The sequence below is a fragment of the Anarrhichthys ocellatus genome, unplaced genomic scaffold (assembly GCF_004355925.1).
Source record: "Anarrhichthys ocellatus isolate YVR2014 unplaced genomic scaffold, GSC_Weel_1.0 scaffold2, whole genome shotgun sequence".
In the NCBI taxonomy this organism is placed as follows: domain Eukaryota; kingdom Metazoa; phylum Chordata; class Actinopteri; order Perciformes; family Anarhichadidae; genus Anarrhichthys; species Anarrhichthys ocellatus.
This window is the reverse complement of record NW_022280032.1, coordinates 2,703,155-2,721,559: the sequence shown is the minus strand read 5'-3', so window position 1 is coordinate 2,721,559 and position 18,405 is coordinate 2,703,155. Positions and strand designations below refer to the sequence as shown.

General features: G+C 41.0%; 3 protein-coding genes and 2 non-coding genes across 10 annotated transcripts in view; 4 read left to right on the top strand and 1 right to left on the bottom strand.

Annotated features, from left to right (window-relative positions):
• Positions 1 to 5,227: 5,227 nt before the first annotated feature.
• LOC116393148 (tripartite motif-containing protein 66-like) overlaps positions 5,228 to 18,405 on the bottom strand; it is a 16,821-nt gene continuing 3,643 nt past the window's right edge. Inside the window, exons 3-10 of one of the 3 annotated variants that reach the window (XM_031865241.1) lie at positions 11,659 to 18,338; positions 10,866 to 10,996; positions 9,279 to 9,462; positions 8,612 to 9,198; positions 7,986 to 8,109; positions 7,481 to 7,555; positions 6,867 to 7,019; positions 5,228 to 6,519 (exon numbers count right to left, since the gene is read on the bottom strand). In XM_031865241.1, the coding sequence (XP_031721101.1) occupies positions 6,319 to 6,519; positions 6,867 to 7,019; positions 7,481 to 7,555; positions 7,986 to 8,109; positions 8,612 to 9,198; positions 9,279 to 9,462; positions 10,866 to 10,972 (1,431 nt within the window). In that variant the 5' untranslated portion in view covers positions 10,973 to 10,996; positions 11,659 to 18,338 and the 3' untranslated portion in view covers positions 5,228 to 6,318. The other 2 variants (XM_031865222.1, XM_031865231.1) reach the window with 2 other exon arrangements.
• Positions 13,820 to 16,960, top strand: rpl27a (ribosomal protein L27a). Its single transcript, XM_031865293.1, has 5 exons — positions 13,820 to 13,855; positions 14,559 to 14,622; positions 14,714 to 14,789; positions 15,483 to 15,657; positions 16,786 to 16,960. Exons 1-5 carry the CDS (start codon positions 13,853 to 13,855, stop codon positions 16,912 to 16,914), a joined length of 447 nt encoding a protein of 148 aa, XP_031721153.1. The 5' UTR covers positions 13,820 to 13,852; the 3' UTR covers positions 16,915 to 16,960.
• LOC116396641 (small nucleolar RNA SNORA3/SNORA45 family) lies at positions 15,079 to 15,208 on the top strand. The gene has a single exon (XR_004213617.1). It is a non-coding gene; the product is annotated as a small nucleolar RNA SNORA3/SNORA45 family (small nucleolar RNA).
• LOC116396678 (small nucleolar RNA SNORA3/SNORA45 family) lies at positions 16,086 to 16,214 on the top strand. Its single transcript, XR_004213626.1, has one exon. It is a non-coding gene; the product is annotated as a small nucleolar RNA SNORA3/SNORA45 family (small nucleolar RNA).
• Positions 17,061 to 18,405, top strand: part of akip1 (A kinase (PRKA) interacting protein 1) — a 4,016-nt gene continuing 2,671 nt past the window's right edge. For 3 of the 4 annotated variants that reach the window (XM_031865282.1, XM_031865273.1, XM_031865253.1), the window contains exons 1-2: positions 17,061 to 18,023; positions 18,179 to 18,370. In XM_031865282.1, the coding sequence (XP_031721142.1) occupies positions 18,212 to 18,370 (159 nt within the window). In that variant the 5' untranslated portion in view covers positions 17,061 to 18,023; positions 18,179 to 18,211. The remainder of the gene's footprint in view (positions 18,024 to 18,178; positions 18,371 to 18,405) is intronic. The other variant, XM_031865263.1, reaches the window with a different exon arrangement.

Here is an 18,405-nt window from a genome sequence, read left to right as displayed (position 1 = left end):
GGCTTCAAAGAGAGTCACTTTATTGAAATGGGATCATTGTGTTCTCATGAGGGGAAGCGCAGTGATATGATCTGGGACAACTTTTGATGACTTTGGCTACTTACTTTATCAACCGTGCAGTCACAGCTCACCAGACTGAAGCAATATAGTAAAAGTTGTGGCTTTGATTTCCGTGTAGAAGCGAAACCATGAGAAGGCCAGCAATAAAATCACTGATTGGAGCATCAGTCATAGTCCTGACATCAAACTGAATCGATTCAGATGAGCAATCCATTTCCTTGAGCTTCAGCTGCCACAGAAAATGTGACGCATGCAGCCAATAAATCATCCTCCAGTAGCTTAGATTTCACAGGCGCTAACGTCCGCCAACAAAACGAATATTCTTTAGACTTAAACCACATTTTTGTCCTCCTGTATGTTGGGCATTTCCAAACCGCCGTCATTTGATCGGTTTTGCATGCAATGTCGCCTTCAGAGAGGGATTTCTTGAATTAGTTGCACTTGTCTTGGTGTTAACAGGAATTCACAAAAATAATTACAACGCTGTTTATAGCCTCAATTTGATGTTGTTTTAGTCTGTTTACAGTTTCTTTATGATTATAATGGTTGGAAAGAATACCCCAACATTTAGGATTGGCCCTATTCCCTCAAACATCACAAATGTAAACAAGGCTTTTATCATTTTTAAAAATGCAGCACATTAATCCACATGTTAGTCTTTGCATCCAGAAAGCTGTCAGTCAATGTCAGAATGAAGAAATGTTTCAAGACCTCCCTTTTTGGAGTTCGAGCCGCTCTCTGCGTGTTGACTTAGGATCATGGAGTTGGTTCTTTAAATACTATTAAACAAAAGCTGAAATGTAAAACAGCCTGACCACATTATGTGCGTCCAAAGTGCTGGAATGCCGACTGGATGGGCTTGTGAAATGTTTACCAAATTATGTTCTTTCCATTCGGCTGTTTAGGAGTCATATACCCGGCAAGTCAGCTTGCAATTCGAGGCAAAATAATTTGTACCACGTTTTGGGAGTTCAGATGAGGACTGAAATCACAGAAACACGTGTCTTAAATTCTTTGACTCGCTCATCAGATAGAATGGAAACATTGGAATAAAGAGAGATTAATACAGGCAGTTGTCATGCAGCATTTGTACCTACAGATTTCCCATATTATCAATGTAATCCATGAAACCATAAAACAGGAATTTAAAAGTCCGCAAAAACCCTAACCAAGTATTTCAGGATCTCTTCCTGAACCTAACTAAGTAGTTTCCTGTGAAGACGGAAGTTTATTTTGAAAAGACGGTATGCATGTAACGAGCTGACACGTGTTGCTGGATTTTCGCAGAAAAACGCACGACAAATGAGGAGTAACTTCTTTGTCAGATATCATGTTTTTAGGATACCTCGATTGATATTGCATCTTGGGAAAATGTGTTTTCCCTAATTAAGCCTAATCTCAAACCACTAAAGTATATTTTAATCAGCCTTGAATGCTGAAGCACTTGAGCTTCATGACCTCAATTGGCTGCAGAAAAAAAATGGAAATGCTCCAACGACACAAGAATTCAAATAAAATCGCTTTTCCTCTCGTGCTTCTCATCGTTAGAACTTCTCCTGTTGTAATCAGGGAGAACTGAATTCCTGTGTTGGCCCAGCCATCCATGGCAGCTTTTAATCAGGCAGAGAGGAAAAGACCATTTCTCCTGAGCCGATCAACACGTGGCCGTAGAGAGGCTTTCACATGGGACGACGTCATGTGCCCACAAAACTACACACACCAAGAAACACGTTATTCCCAGCAGCTGCACTCACACACACACACACTCACTCACACACACACACACGCACAAGAAACCTCAACAAATGAACATCAAAGGGCACAACATCATTACATAACGTCTGTGCACCAGGAATCCATCTGGAAGGTTTCTGTTTATTCTGTGAAAACGAGATCGTCTATGTATGTACGACATGTGAAAGGTTGTGTTGAACAAGAGATTTCCTCGTGGCTGTGAGCCAAAAGGGAGACGCCATTTTTAAAATGTATGGTTTCTGCTGCTGAATGTCAATGGGTAACGATGCCTGGTATTTAATTTACGGAGTTCTTGGAGAAAAAATGTAATCATCATCCGTTGTATTTACATGTGCGTCTTGTGTAATTTAGTTTTGGCTTATTTTGGAGTAGTTTAACTTGCCTTTGAGAGATTTAGTGAGACAAAATATTAAAACAGAAATGATTAGTGTGTAAAAGAAAATATCTAATATATATTGACAATGTAAATTGGATGAATGTTTAGTTCATTTTAGCTTACCTTAACGATTATAGCTTAGCTTAATTTAACCATTAGCTAGTGTAACTTAGTTCAGTGATCGACTTAGGGATGTTATCAAAACAAAATAATAAAATGCTCAGTGTAAATACGCTGACAAGCAAAGTTTTCGGTTTTGCATTTTTCCAGCAGCTGATGGAAGAATGATGTAACGAGTGAAAACATAGGGGGGGGGGGGATCCCTATTAGCCCTGTTTATCTTTTTCAAGACAGCCAAACCTTTGGTTTTGTAACAGGAAATGACAGGATTTATGGAAAACGTGGCCTTAATCGTAAGCCACTTTCACAGAAACAACAGCACTGGCAGATGGCAGCTATCGATCATTTCCGACAGAGGTCTCGCTCTGTAATTGTTCCAAGAAATCAGAGTTAATGTGACTTTCATGTTTGAAATTGCACCTTTTAAATCCAAAGCTCATGATCTTCCCTCACTGTCCCATGCCCATTGGGTCTGGTGCAGTCATTCGCTTCCCTTCACAAATTCACACAAACATCTTGAACACGTTACTGTACTGAACCAGCGTCCTCTGTGTGACAGGCTGGATTGATGAAGTGCAGAGGCAGAAAATATTGTATGACATCTTTCATTCCCCTTATTCTTCTTCTTCTAAGTCGGGAAGATTGCTTTCCAAATTTGGGCATCAGAAGAGAAGTTTTCGACATGTTTCCACATCTGCGATGTTGAAATTATGACGTGAAAATGACTGATAATTCAAGAAAATAGTGCATTAATCCAATAATTTATCAACACTGTAAGAGGAAACGAGTCAGAGTGACCTTAAATAACGCGAAGAGTACGAACAAATCTTGGCAGGCAGCTTTTGGGAGGAAGTATACGTCTCAAACAACTGTTCCAAAGTGAAGATGAATGAAAAATATCAGGAGCCATCTTGGCTAATGCAGGCTCTTGAGTTTGGTCTAAACATTACATGTGGGTCTTATCTCTTTTAGTGTGATTCACTCAACTTCAGACAGTGAGAGCTGGCATGAGATCTTCTTTTGATGTTCTTAAATGAAACATCTGCACATTACAACACAGAGAGAGAGAGAGAGAGAGAGGAGAGAGAGCAGACATGTGACTGAGGTTTACTGGACGGAATAAAGTGGGTTTAAAAGACACAAGAGGGGAATAAAGCTCCCTTTGAACACATCTCACGACCAATTTCACCCCATTTTATCTTTACGTTAGCCACAGGGCTGCTGGCCGCCTGAAAGCCTCCTCTCATCTTTCTCTGTACGTCTTCATTCAGTTTCTGACAATTTTTAGATCCCAGTGGATGTAGACGCAGATCAAAGTGTTAGAAGGATGGAGACAGAGTGGGTTTTATCAGTGGTTGCAAGAGATTTTGTCCATTTGAGAATCTTTTATTGGGTTCAGGGAGTAAAAGCACTCACAGTGCAGCTTTCTTGATAGATTAAATTACACAGAAGAGCATTTTGATAAAATCTAAAACTGGAAGTATGAGCTCTCTGGCTCAAGTGCTCGTTCTTGTTTGACAAATTATGCTGAGCTGATTATTGGAAGAATAAAATGTCCTGAAACACTAAAGAATATAATGGTTTGTAAAACACAATCAGATGACGAGCAGACCACCGAGGACTTCACCGAGTCCAGGAGAAACAAAGGAGATGAATCCACATCAGGATTAACTCAGACAGCACATGTTTGCGAGTACATTTATTTTGAGGTGATCGCAAAGAAAACGGGAACGAGAAAAGCAACACGTCGTCCTTTAAACAATGAATCTAACGCAAGTTATATGATGTGAGGATTTCTACTGATGTCACCACAACAAAAAGAGTATTCATGTCCTGTTTAAATAGATTTTGGTCCAGAATCCAAACTGTCTTTTGGAGGATTAATCCTGGTGAATTAAAGAGCTCGCTAAAAAAGACAAGGAAAGTTTGATGATGGAGGATTTGATGCCACAACCTGGCAACCCAAACATTATTCTATAGATGGCTTAAAAATGATCTATAGAGAATCATTAAATAATTTGATAAACATTAATAAAGACATGAAAAAATGCTAAATATAAACTCTTTATACAGCGTGACTTATCAAAAAGTGCTTTCTTGTTAGAGCAACTTTATCTTGTTGCATCACAAAACTATGTATATACAGTAACTATTACTGTCGAATAAAATTAATGGAGTTTCCAACTCGTTCTCACTTGTCAAATACGACGTTTTGGTTCAGTGACCCTCGGCATCGGAGATCAATGCATGGAGGCCCTCCTCTAGCGTCTGTATGCGACTCATCGGGCCTTCAACTGACTCCAACATAAACCCTCCTGAGGCTTCAGTGGACGGTTTTCCAAAGCCTGAACTAATTGGATTTTGTTGCCTTAACCCTAACTTCCTGTGAAGATGGAAGTTTATTTTGAAAGAACACTATGCGTTAAACAAGGGGGAATATTGACGAATATAGTCTAGCCAAAATTGTACAGAAGTACAGTACTTAAGTAAATGTTGAAGCTAACAATTAGGCTTTTATATTCAGGGTAAAATGAACTAAACAAACTACAGCAGATTCAGGATAACATCAACAAACTGAGTGCATGTTTCTGTCTTCAGCTGCCCCCACCAGTCATGATGTTCAGTTCATGAGGGGAAGTTTTTTACTGAAGCCTTCACAGTGTTTTAATGACGTCGCTCCACATGATGTCATTGGGGTCATTGAGACATTGCTGCCCCGACAGGATGATGGAGTTCATCATCAGCGGCTCCCGGGGTGACGCCAGTGTAAAGAGGCCTTCTTTGATGGAGAATATATATCGAGCAGACATGCCCACCCATCTAAATTCACACAATGATATAAAGACACAAAACTCAGGAACAATGAACTGCAGGACAAAAAGACGAAGGACTAAATGAAACTTTGGCTTCATATTTGATGTAGTTTATTGTCTTGCTCTGTGGTCAATTTGTGGTCAATTTGTCCTCCTGCGGAAGATTGAGCGACACAATCGACATGAAACAAACCCTGAAGATCTTCAGATCTGCTGACTGTGCAGAAACCAGTGGGGAGAGTGGAAAGGGAAGTAGCAAAATAGATTAGGGTCATTCAAATGGAAAAAAAGGAAACACACTTTGTGCTTTAAAAGTCTCACTGTAATTTTAAACCTTTCACTGTAAATTCAAAAGATAAAGTCTAAGATACAAACACACCCCCTGGTGGGGGGAAATATATTTTCGAATTTCATTCAGTATCTTTAGGCTGCAGTGAGATACAGTCTATAAATTATTAACATGTTTTCAAAAGCAATGTTTGTCCGTATTAGTTGGTGGTAATTTTCCAGCCAGGAAGTTCTTCATCTTCATCTCACAGCTCAACTCATCAGCATGTAAAACGTGACCATGCGGCTGCTGTTAGACAGAAAGAAAGACATGTTCTTTCATATATTCAGTACAGCAGGTGGAGGGTTGGGGCCCCTTGTAACGGCTTTAAATGTCCCCTGTGCTGTTGTCTCTTTTCCCTCTCTAGCAGCTCTGACCAGGTGTGCTGCATTGCTCAACGGGGTGCACCTGGCCTGGGAAGGAAGTGCTTAAAAGCTGCTGAGCCAGCAGCAGAAGAGAGAGGCCTCTGATGTGGGGACTGCTGGTCGTGCTGCCTCTCAGCATACAAGTTTGTATTGTCGTGTGTGTGTGTGTGTGTGTGTGTGTGTGTGTGTGTGTGTGTGTGTGTGTGTGTGTTTAAATCCCATGGATTTGATTGTCTTAAAGGGTGCAATTGGGGGTTAATTTGGGTCAGTGGTGGAGTGTTGTTTGCCCCAAAGGGCTGCCCAAGGCTGGGGCATAACACCCATAAATAAAGGGGTAAATGTTGGACTGCTGCTAGACACATGAACTTGACTGACATGTGTATATATCCATGTGTATGGAAATACAAATCTAGTATTTATCCGGTAGACCGGCAGGTAGACAGCAGAAATGTCACAAGTCATCTTCTATGTGATTGTTGTTGTTGTTGTTGTTTAAACTAGTTACAGGTAGTATTTCTTCCCACTAAACGCGTATCTCCTCTTCCTGTTCTCCCTCCTCTTCCTGCAGAGCCATCGGAGGCGAGCGTTGTCCGTTCGGTCCTGGCTGGTCGTCGGGAACGTCCGGTCGGGAAAAATCTCCATCAGTTGGCTCACGAAAAACAGCTCGAGGCTTCGACCGGCCTGGGCCACCTCTGAGTCCGGCTGCACAGCAAACGGAGATTAAGAATCACAAAGCTATATTAATTCTACTCTTATTCTATTTCCACCAAACTTGCTTTCACATTAATCTAAAATGATGAACGTGTTTCTGCTGAACATTAGCATTTAGCTCAAAGTGGCACTGTGTCTTGTCAACAGCCTCACAAAGCTGTTAGCATGGCTCTTGTTAGATATCACCTGAGGTTCAGCATAAACTGGCAGATGGACACAACCTCCGTCGCTTCATATAGAAATGGAAAAAGTGGCCCAGTTTTCGGCTACATGTGGAACTTATTGTAGAAATAATTCAATTACGCTAGAAATTAGATTAAGGCGGGAAGTCCACCCACGTAATTGAACATAGAGCAGTTCTTGAACATCAGCAGGACGTCATCGACAAACTGTTCGGCAGTGAAGTAGTGGAGAGTGTTGCTCTTGTCCAGTTTCCTGCGGATCACCGACAGGTCGATGGGCCTCTTGATGATCTGGTAGTAGTTTCGGGCCTGGAGCACATTCACAGAGATTACATCATTGTGGTGGAGATTGTTTTCATTTTCAACATCAAGGTTTGTTATGAAAGGTAAGTGGAACATTTTACATGGAGAGTACATTAAGCCAGTGTTTTCTCGACTTAACCATTACATGCTGCCATCACTTGGTGTTTTAAATGAGGCCAGCGGTGTAGATCTCCTCTTTATCATTGGTAAACACAGGTTAAAGGATGTGTTACTGAATTACATCATTCTGTTTTTTTAGATATATTTTTGATATTGAACCAATAGTGGTGTCATATAATCATGTGTAGGATGTGTTCTTGAAGGAACATTGTGCAGGATTTAGAGGGATTTATTGGCATAAATAGTATACTTGTACTCTGATTATTCAGTGGTGTCAGGGTAATTTATTTGATGTGATTTTTTTCAATCAGATTGACATGTTTTTAATGTAAATCTGTTGGACTGACCAGGATGCTGACGGGTTCATGGAACGGTGCGCTGAGCGTGTGACAGTACAACAGTAGAGTCAGCTTCTCACACCTCTGCACAGGAAACATACACACATACACACACACAGTCACTAACAAACATCTGTTCATCGGGGAGGATACCTTATCAGAGTCTGAGAAACAACTATTGTTAGTAAGAAAAAAAAAATTGACAGGTACAAAAGAAAAGGGTGATTGTTGTTAGTTGCTACGATGACAACACATGTAAGTGGAGTCGTAAAGTGTAGAGATGGAAGAGGATGAAGCATTAATTAAGTTGTAATCGGGGAAGTTAGCCCGCTACAACTGTCGAAAAAGGCATCGGTACGCATAAAAATGGCCGCCACTGTGACCATGCACCTATACGTTGATTCGAATGGCATTGTCCTTTTATTTCAGTGTTTGAAACAAAGTAAAGAAATGAATAGTTTTACAGATGCTTTATATGTGATGAGGGTCAAAGTGATTGGACCCTGCAGCTCACCCTCTGGTCCTGGTTGGACAGTGTGTACGGGGCTTTGACTCCCCCACACGAGTGCTTATTCTCACAGTCGTAGGTCGCCACGGGCTCCTGGTCAGTTCTGCATAGCGTACACACCCAGTCACCTCTGTAGGACACACAGGACCTCTGTTACTTCATGATTTAGACATTTAAAACAATCTATTTTCTTCACGTTCATCACCCATTCTTTGCATGGACCGATGCATCTGGGATATACTCTGTATTTTTAAAATATGCCATTATTTTACTTTTTTTTTTTTTTTTATCATTGTTAACAAATCCCATAAAACGACAAATTAAATGTATCATAAAGTCAAGTATTGTCTGTGTAGCCAAAACATGTCATTTCTTATGACACGTGCTGCATTTGGAGGAAGCATTACTTAATTTGAAGTCTGCTTTCTAATTGTATTTGTTTGCTTTTTATTGGGAAATACTGAATTGTTTCTTCTTCAAGCCTCTAAAAACAATCCTCTATCTTTGGTTGAACTGATCAGTAAACATTGCTTCGCTATAAAGTGTCACAAGTTTAAAAAAAGAGCCTAAATCACACAGTGAGAGCATTGTTTGTGATAGAGGTATACATAGTAGTGTGCTATAGTATGTACAGGGGGAAGCTGATGAGAGGAGGTATGTGACAGGCCAAGTGGTAAACTTTAGGGCAGAGGTCGCAGCAGAGCAGATCTCCTCCGTTCCGACACGTGGCACAAAAATCTTCACTCTCCGTCTCCTTGGCTCCCGATCCAGGTCCGGGTCTCTGCATGGATGAGTCGTCCTCCTCCTGTGAGCGGCAGAGATCAGGTCTTTCATCCTCACTCTCGTCCATTTGAACTACCTCACATTTAGTTTCGACTTCATCTTCCAGCTCCAGGGATCCATCCTGATCCGCTTCCGGTTCCGGATCCAGTTCGATCACCATGGTCTGCTCTGGATCTGGATCCAAATAAAATGTTTCCGATTCACTTCTCCCATCCGGGTCCCACTCGTCAGACCCAGAGTCGAACAGGATGTAGGTCTGATCTGGATTAGAGTCGCAGTCGAAGCCCGAGTCCCGCTCTGGTTCTCCGGAGGGGGAGCGGTCAGGACAGTACGGTTCAGTCCAGGAGGCCGGGGTGGTTTCTGGTTGGCTGCGATCAGTCTGAGGCGACACTTCTGTTACCTCTGAAGTGTTTGCCTCATGATGACTGACTCCATTCTGCAGACAGAGACAAAGGTGATCATAAAAGAGAGCTCATCTTAAGTGAAACTTAAGTGTGTCGACCATCATCTCTGTACCTGTTGAGGTCGATCCAAACAAGAAGCGTCATCGTGGAGCTTGGCTTGTGTTTGGCTCGGCAGTCGGACCAGAGAAACCACAGGCTGCAGAGATGATAAGCAGATGAACTGGAAGTTCAGACGCACCAAGCTCACTACAGGGATGCAGGAGTTACCCAGAATCCTTTGGGCCTCTGGGTGAATCCTGTGGAAATAGATGAAGGCTTGGTTGACTTACTACAAGTAGAACGATAGTGTGTCACCGTGTGGAGTGAGCTATGTCTCGAAAGACACCAGCAGGACATTTCTTTCATTTGATCCTACGTATCGTCCAACATGGACAATATAATATCAATTAAGGAATACGTCCTCATTTTGTGATATACACATATTCACCAAGCAGCAACCTTTTGAGAAAACGACCCAATTCTCTCTTGATTTATTACCTCAGTAAACATTGTAAACATGAGTTTATGGTCTCAATCTCTAGTTTCAAGTCTTCTTCAATACAGCATGATGTTCATTTAGTAAATTATGGTCCATTTAGAGTCAAATAGACCATAAAGCAGAGTATGCTTTAGGTCGTGGATACCTTGTGATTGACAGGTTGCTACCGCTACCAGAACTGTATACGACGTCTCTACGTCAGTCCTCCACAGTCCACATATGGTCACTTACATCACTGGTTGTAAAAAAACAAAGATGGCAACCGGCAAAAACAAAGATGGCAACAACCAAAATGCCGGACTCGAGGGGGGTGGACTCATCCTGCTGAGTGGTGACTCAGCAGGATGTCAATTGCATCATGAAATGGTGTTCTAAGAAAGTGTGAGTCACCACAACCACGAGAAGTCCTTGAGCATGCAGCCACAACTAGCCACCCGAAATACTATGCAGTTTGCTGCAGCAGAATGTGAGATTAGCATGTGGACAGACACAGAGGTGCTCACTCACTCTCTCATTCACTCGCAGACACACGCACAAATTTGAACCGATCGCATGATCCTCCTGACGGAGATAACAATAAGGTAAAAACAAGAAGTTGTGGTATTATGGGGAGTTATGTTCTGTAGCTGTATCTTGGCAAACATCAGAGCGACACAGTGACTGAACTGTCCAGAGGTACTGAGCAGATGGATAAACTGTGGTTCCCTGAGATAAAGTTACTTTGTGGAAATCTAAAACCATAAATTGTCTTTTTTAAATGTGCAGATACAGTCCAAAAACTATTTACGCTGCCAAGCATTTACGTCACGCAGAAACTATAAATTACACGGAAGTCCAAATTATACTTTCTGCATCATCGTGGCTGTGAAGTTCTGCGCAAACCGTCCGTATGCAGCCCAAAATCATGTGCTGAGAAATCATGTGAACTCAGAAATATGTGTGCAATCAACATATTAATTATTAATCTTTGAAGGTTCCTGAAGACAGAGTTCAGTTAACTGCGTCCCCCTGTTTCCAATCTTTAAGCTAAAGTGGTAACCATCTTCTTATCTACCTCTTAGCTAATCAGCGTATTTCTCAAAATGTCTAAATATTCCTCTAAATACATTTTCTTATTTTGTTTGTTAGAGAGCGTGTTCCCCCTGCTGTCCTTTATTTTACCTTATTGTCTTCAATAAAGCGGCCACAGCTTTTCCAGGTTGTCGTCCAGATGAAGGAGAGGCGGCTCTGGTTTTTCTGTTGCAGGACTGGTTTGACTCCTTTTCCATCTCGCAGAATCCACAACTGCAAAGCTAATAAAAAAATATATATAGAGATTTAGTGTCTTCTCATCAAAATGAAAGTTGAATTAAATATCAATAACCCTTTGATAATGTCCTCCCTCTTCCTCAACACTGTCCAGCTGTTGTGATAACGGCTCTGCTCGATCATTAAACTCTTTAGCTTTAACACCGTCTGTGTCTGTGGGCCATTACGTGTTCTGCCGGGAGGCTCGGCTCCTCTGCTGTGGTTGTGGGACTTGGACCAGTCTCAGATGACTCGGCCTCCAGGGCCAGCCCCGCTCTACACTTGGCTGCCCGTGGCAATAAGGTGGCCCGCCTTTGGGGGAAGTTGCCATGGCATCTGTGAGGCCGGTGAGCCATCTCCAGGAAGATCGGGGGCCTCTTGGGGTGAAGAAACGGTTGAAAACACGCAAAGAAGCTGCTGGTTTGAAATGTCCTGTGAGCCCAGTGTTTGACGGCAAAATAATCCAAACAAACATGAAACCCACCAAAGAAACAGCAGATGACGTACCATTTTAAGATTAATTTAACTGCTCTTTTGTGCAAGAAAAAAATAAAATCAACAAGTCAAATGAGTGACGATAACACAAAAAATAAGCATTGTGTACGAAACAGTTATCAACAAAAACAATTACATCTTTAAGGTTAAAGTCATCATAATTAAGCCTTACCTGAGTGTGAATACAAGCAATGAAAAAAACAAGATGTCTGCTTCAGAGAGACAGGTGAGTGTGCCTCCAGGTGTGAGCTGAGGATGAGAGGGATGGCCCCGCTGTCCAGTACCAAGGGGGGACACGGGTGATGTGATTGGTGGATAGTTCACCCAGGGGCCACCAAGGGATTCCAGGCATAAAGCATGTAGGAAAAACTACAGCGATGGAGCATCAAACATGACATGAAGTACGTCCATTAGAGAATACAAGAGAAGGAAAAAGATCCCTCACAGGTTGGAGGAAGTTGAATCCGGTCGAGGCTCAGTTCAGTTTGTCTTTTCTTCAGCTGGAGGTACAAACAGAGTTCACTCCCAGTGGATTCTGACCAATGACAAGTCACAGGCTGTGAAGTTGACTCAAGCTTTGAATAACAGACTGTATGTAAATCAACTTTAACTTTGTCTGATGCATCTGATAAAAAAAAATCAGCTCGTTCATGTTTCAACTTTCATCTATTTGCTCCTAGACCTTTACTCTACTCCATTGACCTCAATGTGCACGTTGAATGTTCAATGGTGGAGGAAATATTCAGATTAGTAAAAGTACTAATTACACACTGTAAAATACTGCTGTTATAAGTAAAAGTCCTGCATTGAACGTGTTAACCAAGAAAGTATACTTAAAGTATTAAAACGCAAAGTACTCCATGAGTAAAATGTCCCGTGACTTTTATACTATAATATATTATATCGTAAAATTGCGATTACTCATGCATTATTCTAAAAGGAGTGTTTTATTGTTGTAGTTGATTGAGATGGAGTACGTTCTGAAATATTTTGTTTAGTGGCTCTGTTTTCATTAGTTATAGTAAAGTAAAAAGTACAGTTTCCTTCGAGTAGAGTTGAAGAGTGGCATGAAAAAAAAAGACTCAAATAAAGTACAAGAAACTTAAATTTGTGACAGAGCATTTTGTTTAACACTTAAACACTCAGCAGCACTGAAAATAAAGGTTTACAATCAGTTGAGAAATGTAAATTAAATATAATAGAATGAGCTCTTTTCTGATTTATTTTGTTGTTCAATATCTCCTCTTTCTCTTCTTTGAGAAGAATAAAATATGTTAAATTTAATAAAATTAGCCTTGTCATTACTACAGAAAAGCCTATACAGTACACAATACATGACATACTGTTAAGAAATGCATGTATTTACTGTATATGCACACTTATATTTGTTTAATGTATACATTTTAGCTTTCTATAATGTCCTCTGATTATTCTATCAGTCTACATTTATTTTGACTACAAGAAAACAAATAAAATGTTTCACAAAACAAGTCTTTGTTTTGTGAAATCCAAGTGGCAAATGTGAGATGAGGATGAGCTGGCTGTTTTTCACATGGATCCAATATGAGTGACAGACTCTGTGTAATCATGTGGTGCAGTGTTTTTTTAATATATATTTAAGGTTTTGTATTTTGTCGTTGATTTCTCTGTCTCTTAAAGACCCACATAGGGACCGGCATTGCAAATTAGCATATGCTATAAATGCTCTAAATACTTCTTCTTCCAATATTTGGAAATAACAGCTCCTTCCCACTTCTGTATTATTTAGGGGGCGTAGCTTTCCATGAAATAACCCTAACCCTATGAATAAAAGGTTTCAATCTAATCTCAAACTAATGCAATTCAACAAATGTGAAAAACATATCAAAAGATATTTTTAAAAATACGTTTATTGTTTTTAAATAAAAGAACTGTAAATATATTACAAAAGTATGAGCACTAAAATATACATTAAGTACCAAAAGGAAAATTAGTCCACAGAATGGCGCATTTAAGAAGAATATACTATATTTTATTGGATTATAATTATTGATGCACGTGTAAGCATTGCTTTAAATTCTGATTTTACTTTGTTAAAAAATACTATAATAATCCTTATTAATTGGTGGATTACAACGTGCAAAGTACCATAAATACTTAGGTAAAGTACAAGTACTTCAAAATTGTTCTTAAGTACAGTACCTGAGTAAATGTACTTAGTTCCATATCAGCACTGATGGCTGTTTTGTGTACAATTCACAGTCGTTTCCTTCGTCCACCACTAGGCGTCGCTGTGTGTTTATTTTGCACTTTTGTAGCCAGAAGCCAAATCTCGCACAAAACCGCGAGGTTTACAAATCCCGTTCCTCTTTCTCCTAGCCTCCAAGATGGTAGGTGCTCTCACGCATCCCTGTGCTTTGTAATACAGTTAAATCTATGTCCATCCTTGGTCATTCCTACTGCAAACTATCATTCGGTGGTGGTTTACGGTGCAGCCAACTCCTACGGTCATTTACTGGCTGTTTTGTCCCGTGATTTAGTACCATTATGGGATCTTGTGAGCGGTTTGCCGTGTTGAGAGCTGGGATTCTCTTCGGCCCTCAGCTGCATCATTCAGCAAGAATATTCTCTCTATACTCGCATGTCTTAAACCGCGTACACAAAACTACCGTAGTCTAAATTAATGTAACAGCGGTAGTCCCGGTTTAATGTGTAAAAGTTCCCGGGAGTAACATGTTAATTGTTCATTATGCTGTATGTTGTGAGAGTTAACAGCCTACCTGTAGATGCAGTTGAATTAGCATTAGCCTCCAACGATGCTAGGCAGCATGAAAGCAGCTATTAAGAGATTGGTCTAAGATTTTGTTCGTTTTAAGAAAAAACTGCATGCGAATATATGTTTTAGTGTGCAGTATTTGCTGTTGACGGTTCAAAGTTGACAGACTACAAAGTCTGTTGATACCTCCAAGTAACGTAAGAGGTTATTTGGCTAAGCTAGCTAGCTAGCTCCACTGGCTATGATAGATACTGGCTATGACCACGATTGTTGACACTGTAGTTTATTCTAATCGACACCAAATCTTTTCCTAACAGCCCACCAAGCAGACCAAGACTAGGAAGCTCCGAGGACACGTCAGCCACGGACATGGTCGCATTGGTAAGCGTTAACCTGAGTTTAAAGGTGATCTCCATAGTCTCACTGTGTGTGTGACACATGGTTCACTTCTAACTTGTCCATCTCCCCACAGGCAAGCACAGGAAGCATCCTGGAGGTCGTGGTAATGCTGGTGGTATGCATCACCACAGAATCAACTTCGACAAATAGTAAGTGCTGCATGACATGAAGAGATGCTGCTTATGTGTTGAGGTTTTCTACACAGCGTGTTAATGTATTAACCCTCTGAATTAAATATGCATGGTCATGTTTACAAACACCCTGACACGGGTAAGTTTCAGCTTATGGGTTTGTGGAAATATCTATCTTAAAGGCAGATGAGTAGGTTGATCTGCAATGTTTTTCTGACATGTTACACACTTGATGTTTTATTTATAGTTTTCCTCTTTGCCTCGTGTGACAGTATCTGTTTTGTTGGTAGTAGAGATGTATTTTGCTGTAGAGACTAGAGTCTCACCTTGACGTAACTCGTTGTCTTGGTGTGCTAGAGTCCTCTTATAGTGAAGACTGGTCCTATTCACCGACTGGCTCTTTTGTAGGCCAGTCACCCACATGGTCAGTTACAAACTATTTGATATAGCTGATGCTGCAGTCTCATAATTTTAATAGCTGGGGGGAAATAATCATAGACAGTTTATCCACACTTTGACGAAGTGACATGTTTATTTCTAAGCTGTCTTTGGTTAATTTTGAAGTCTAGAGAGATTTATAAGAGGAGCAACACCATTAAAATGATTGATTACTTGCCAAAGTCTTAACCTGTACAACAGCTTAAATGTTTCCAGCCTATGTCCTAGTCCGGCAATTGACCTTTTTCCTCTGTCCTCCCTGTGTCTCCTTAGCCATCCTGGGTACTTCGGTAAGGTGGGTATGAGACATTACCATTTGAAGAGGAACACAACCCACTGCCCCACCATCAACCTGGACAAGCTGTGGCAGCTGGTGAGCGAGCAGACCAGGCTCAACTACGGCAAGAAGCCCGACGGACCCACGCCCATCATCGATGCCGTGCGCGCCGTAAGTAGTGACCAATGGTGTCGTTAACGGACGGGTTGTTTTGTCTCATCACTAAACGGAGGCGAAGGGTCAGTTGGGGTCTAACATTGTGTTGTTTTTTAAAGACTATGTATCGGCATAGCTCAAAGACAGTAGGTAAAGGAATGTGGTTACGGTAGCTGTCTTTAACCGCTTTGTATTTGTGACCAGTTGGTAGATAAAAGATTAGTTTGTTAATAAAGCTTTGGGGTTGCGAAGTTTTTTTTTTTTTTTTTTCTTTTCGTTTTTTTACACTTTCTATGAATTACTATTTCCCTGGTCCTTGATCGAAGCTAAACTTCACATATATCGCACCTCTCTGTACTGGATGCACTGATGTCACTGTTCTCATCTGACGCGTAATAAGTCTATTTCCAGGTCAGCTTTGTTCAGTGGAGATGTATTTTGCTGTAGAGACTAGAGTCTCGCCTTGACACAACTCATTGTCTTGGTGTGCTAGAGTCCTCTTAGAGTGAAGACTGGTCCTATTCACTGACTGGCTCTTTGTAGGCCAGTCGGCCACATGGTCAGTGACAAACTACTTGATATCACTGATGCCGCAGTCATATCAAATTAACAACTGGGGGGGAAATAATCATTGAAATTTTATCCACACTTTGACAAAAATCTTATCATTTAGAGACATGTAGGAATGACTGACACAAAGTGAAAGATTTTCTAAAGAATTGAAACATGCACAAACTTTTTGCGGTGTTACTTTAGTGACAAAGCTGTAATTTTCTCCCCCTGTCTGTAATACTTGTTGGTATATTTCAGTCCGTACTTAAATGTTGCAAGCTACAATAAAAGGAATAATAACTGAGTCCAATGCATTTGCGTTGGATGAAGATTTGCATAATATACTTTGTGCTGTGTTGGTCTTCCTATAACTGTATTTTGTATATGGTGTTGTACATATATTGTGGCATAACATGGGCTTGATTTGCCACTGGTAGTAGTGTGCTGCTGGACATGAAGACAGCAGTGGATCCATAACTTTATGGGCTTTATTGTCTATTTAGGGAAAGAATTTTGCCAGACAAATTGGTTTTTGTGATTATCTGGTTGCACTAATGTGTTTTTAATATATATATATATATATTTTTGCAGGGCTACTACAAAGTCCTGGGCAAAGGCAAGCTGCCCAAACAGCCAGTGATCGTCAAGGCCAAGTTCTTCAGCCGACGGGCCGAGGAGAAGATCAAGGCAGTGGGAGGAGCCTGTGTGCTGATGGCATAATGTTCCTCTCAGTGTGTTTTTGCAAAAATAAACTGTATAAATGGAACTACATGATTGTCATGTCTTAATTTAAATGCCTCCATATATGGCAGTTATGATGCATGCTGCATTTGAAGCTTGTGTCCTTTTGTAAAAGTCTGCAATATTTGTTGCTGGTATTTTCAGATTGCCTCATGCCCAAATTTAGTTATCCTTCACAGTAGGGTTTAAATCAGCACAATGTTGTAAAATAGTTTTTACTTGTACAACTGTCTTGTTGGGGTCAAGTATGCCCTGTAACAATGACTACAGGTTCCCTCGATCAAGACACCCAGCCGGTCTCATCGGGGTTACTGCAGCCCTCAAAATGTGAAGTTTGAAAACGGGACTTGGTGTTTGAAACAAGTCCTCACTTTGACAGTGAAGTGAATATAGGAACACGGAAAAGTGATGACGATGCATCTTGGTTAAAGTGACAACAGGAATGGAGAGAGATTCATATGGGACCCCTCAACACTGGTTAACAGTTAAACCAGTAAATAGTTTTCCATTTCCTAGATTTTTTTTTTTTTTTTTTTTTTTTTGTTTAATATTTTGGAGCACTGAAGATCCAAATTGATCGAGGATATGCAAAGACTCCTGATTGGAGATGCGTGTTTAGGGGACCACAATGAATTCGAGTAAAAAAATATATTTTTATTCAAAAGTGATAACTCTCAAGATATACTCTAAGGTCTTATGAGAGCGACTATTGACTATCACAATTCCTTACAAATCATAGGACCAGTAAAACATTCTCCACGTGACTCTTGAGTGTTTAGGGCGGGGCTTAACATGCAGGATTTCCTGTCCTGTCACTTGAAAAGCACCACGGGCTACAAGCTGCAGACTGAAGAAGCACCGTTTCCTGTGTTTATTTGTGTTTACTCGCTAACCGTCCAGTTATCCGTGCGTTCAACAGGTAAACACAGACACAAATCATCTCTTCACTCGGGGGTTTGTTGACACGGCGCGAGGGAACAGTGTGACGTTATCGTGTCGAAAACGTTAATTGGAACGTGACGTATGCAATGGGACGTGAGATTGTTTGAGGTTTTCGGTGTTGAGCTCGCGTCGGCAACGGAGATAAAGTAAGTAGCGAATTAAAGTAACAAACGTGCCGCTTTACTAGTTAGTCTTCACGCATGCGCTGTTTTCAAGCTGAAAAGACAAGTATATTTGTACTGTGAGGTAAAGGGTACGTAAGGAAAGAGGCTGAGGTCTGTCTGCTCGTTCCTCCACTCAGGTGAAGGACACCTGAGTTTATCTCGACCTCTTCATGGCAAGCCAAGCCTGGCTGGAATCCTCTCTGCGGCGCTCTGCCAGTCTGGGCCTTGAGGTGCTGGAGCGGGCCTCCAGGCGGAGTGTAGACTGGACGAGCACTGGAGCCTCCCAGACCCCCACTACTACAGATGAAGACACACAAATCCCTGTCAAGGTGCCCCTGCACGTTTGAAAACTATATATATATCT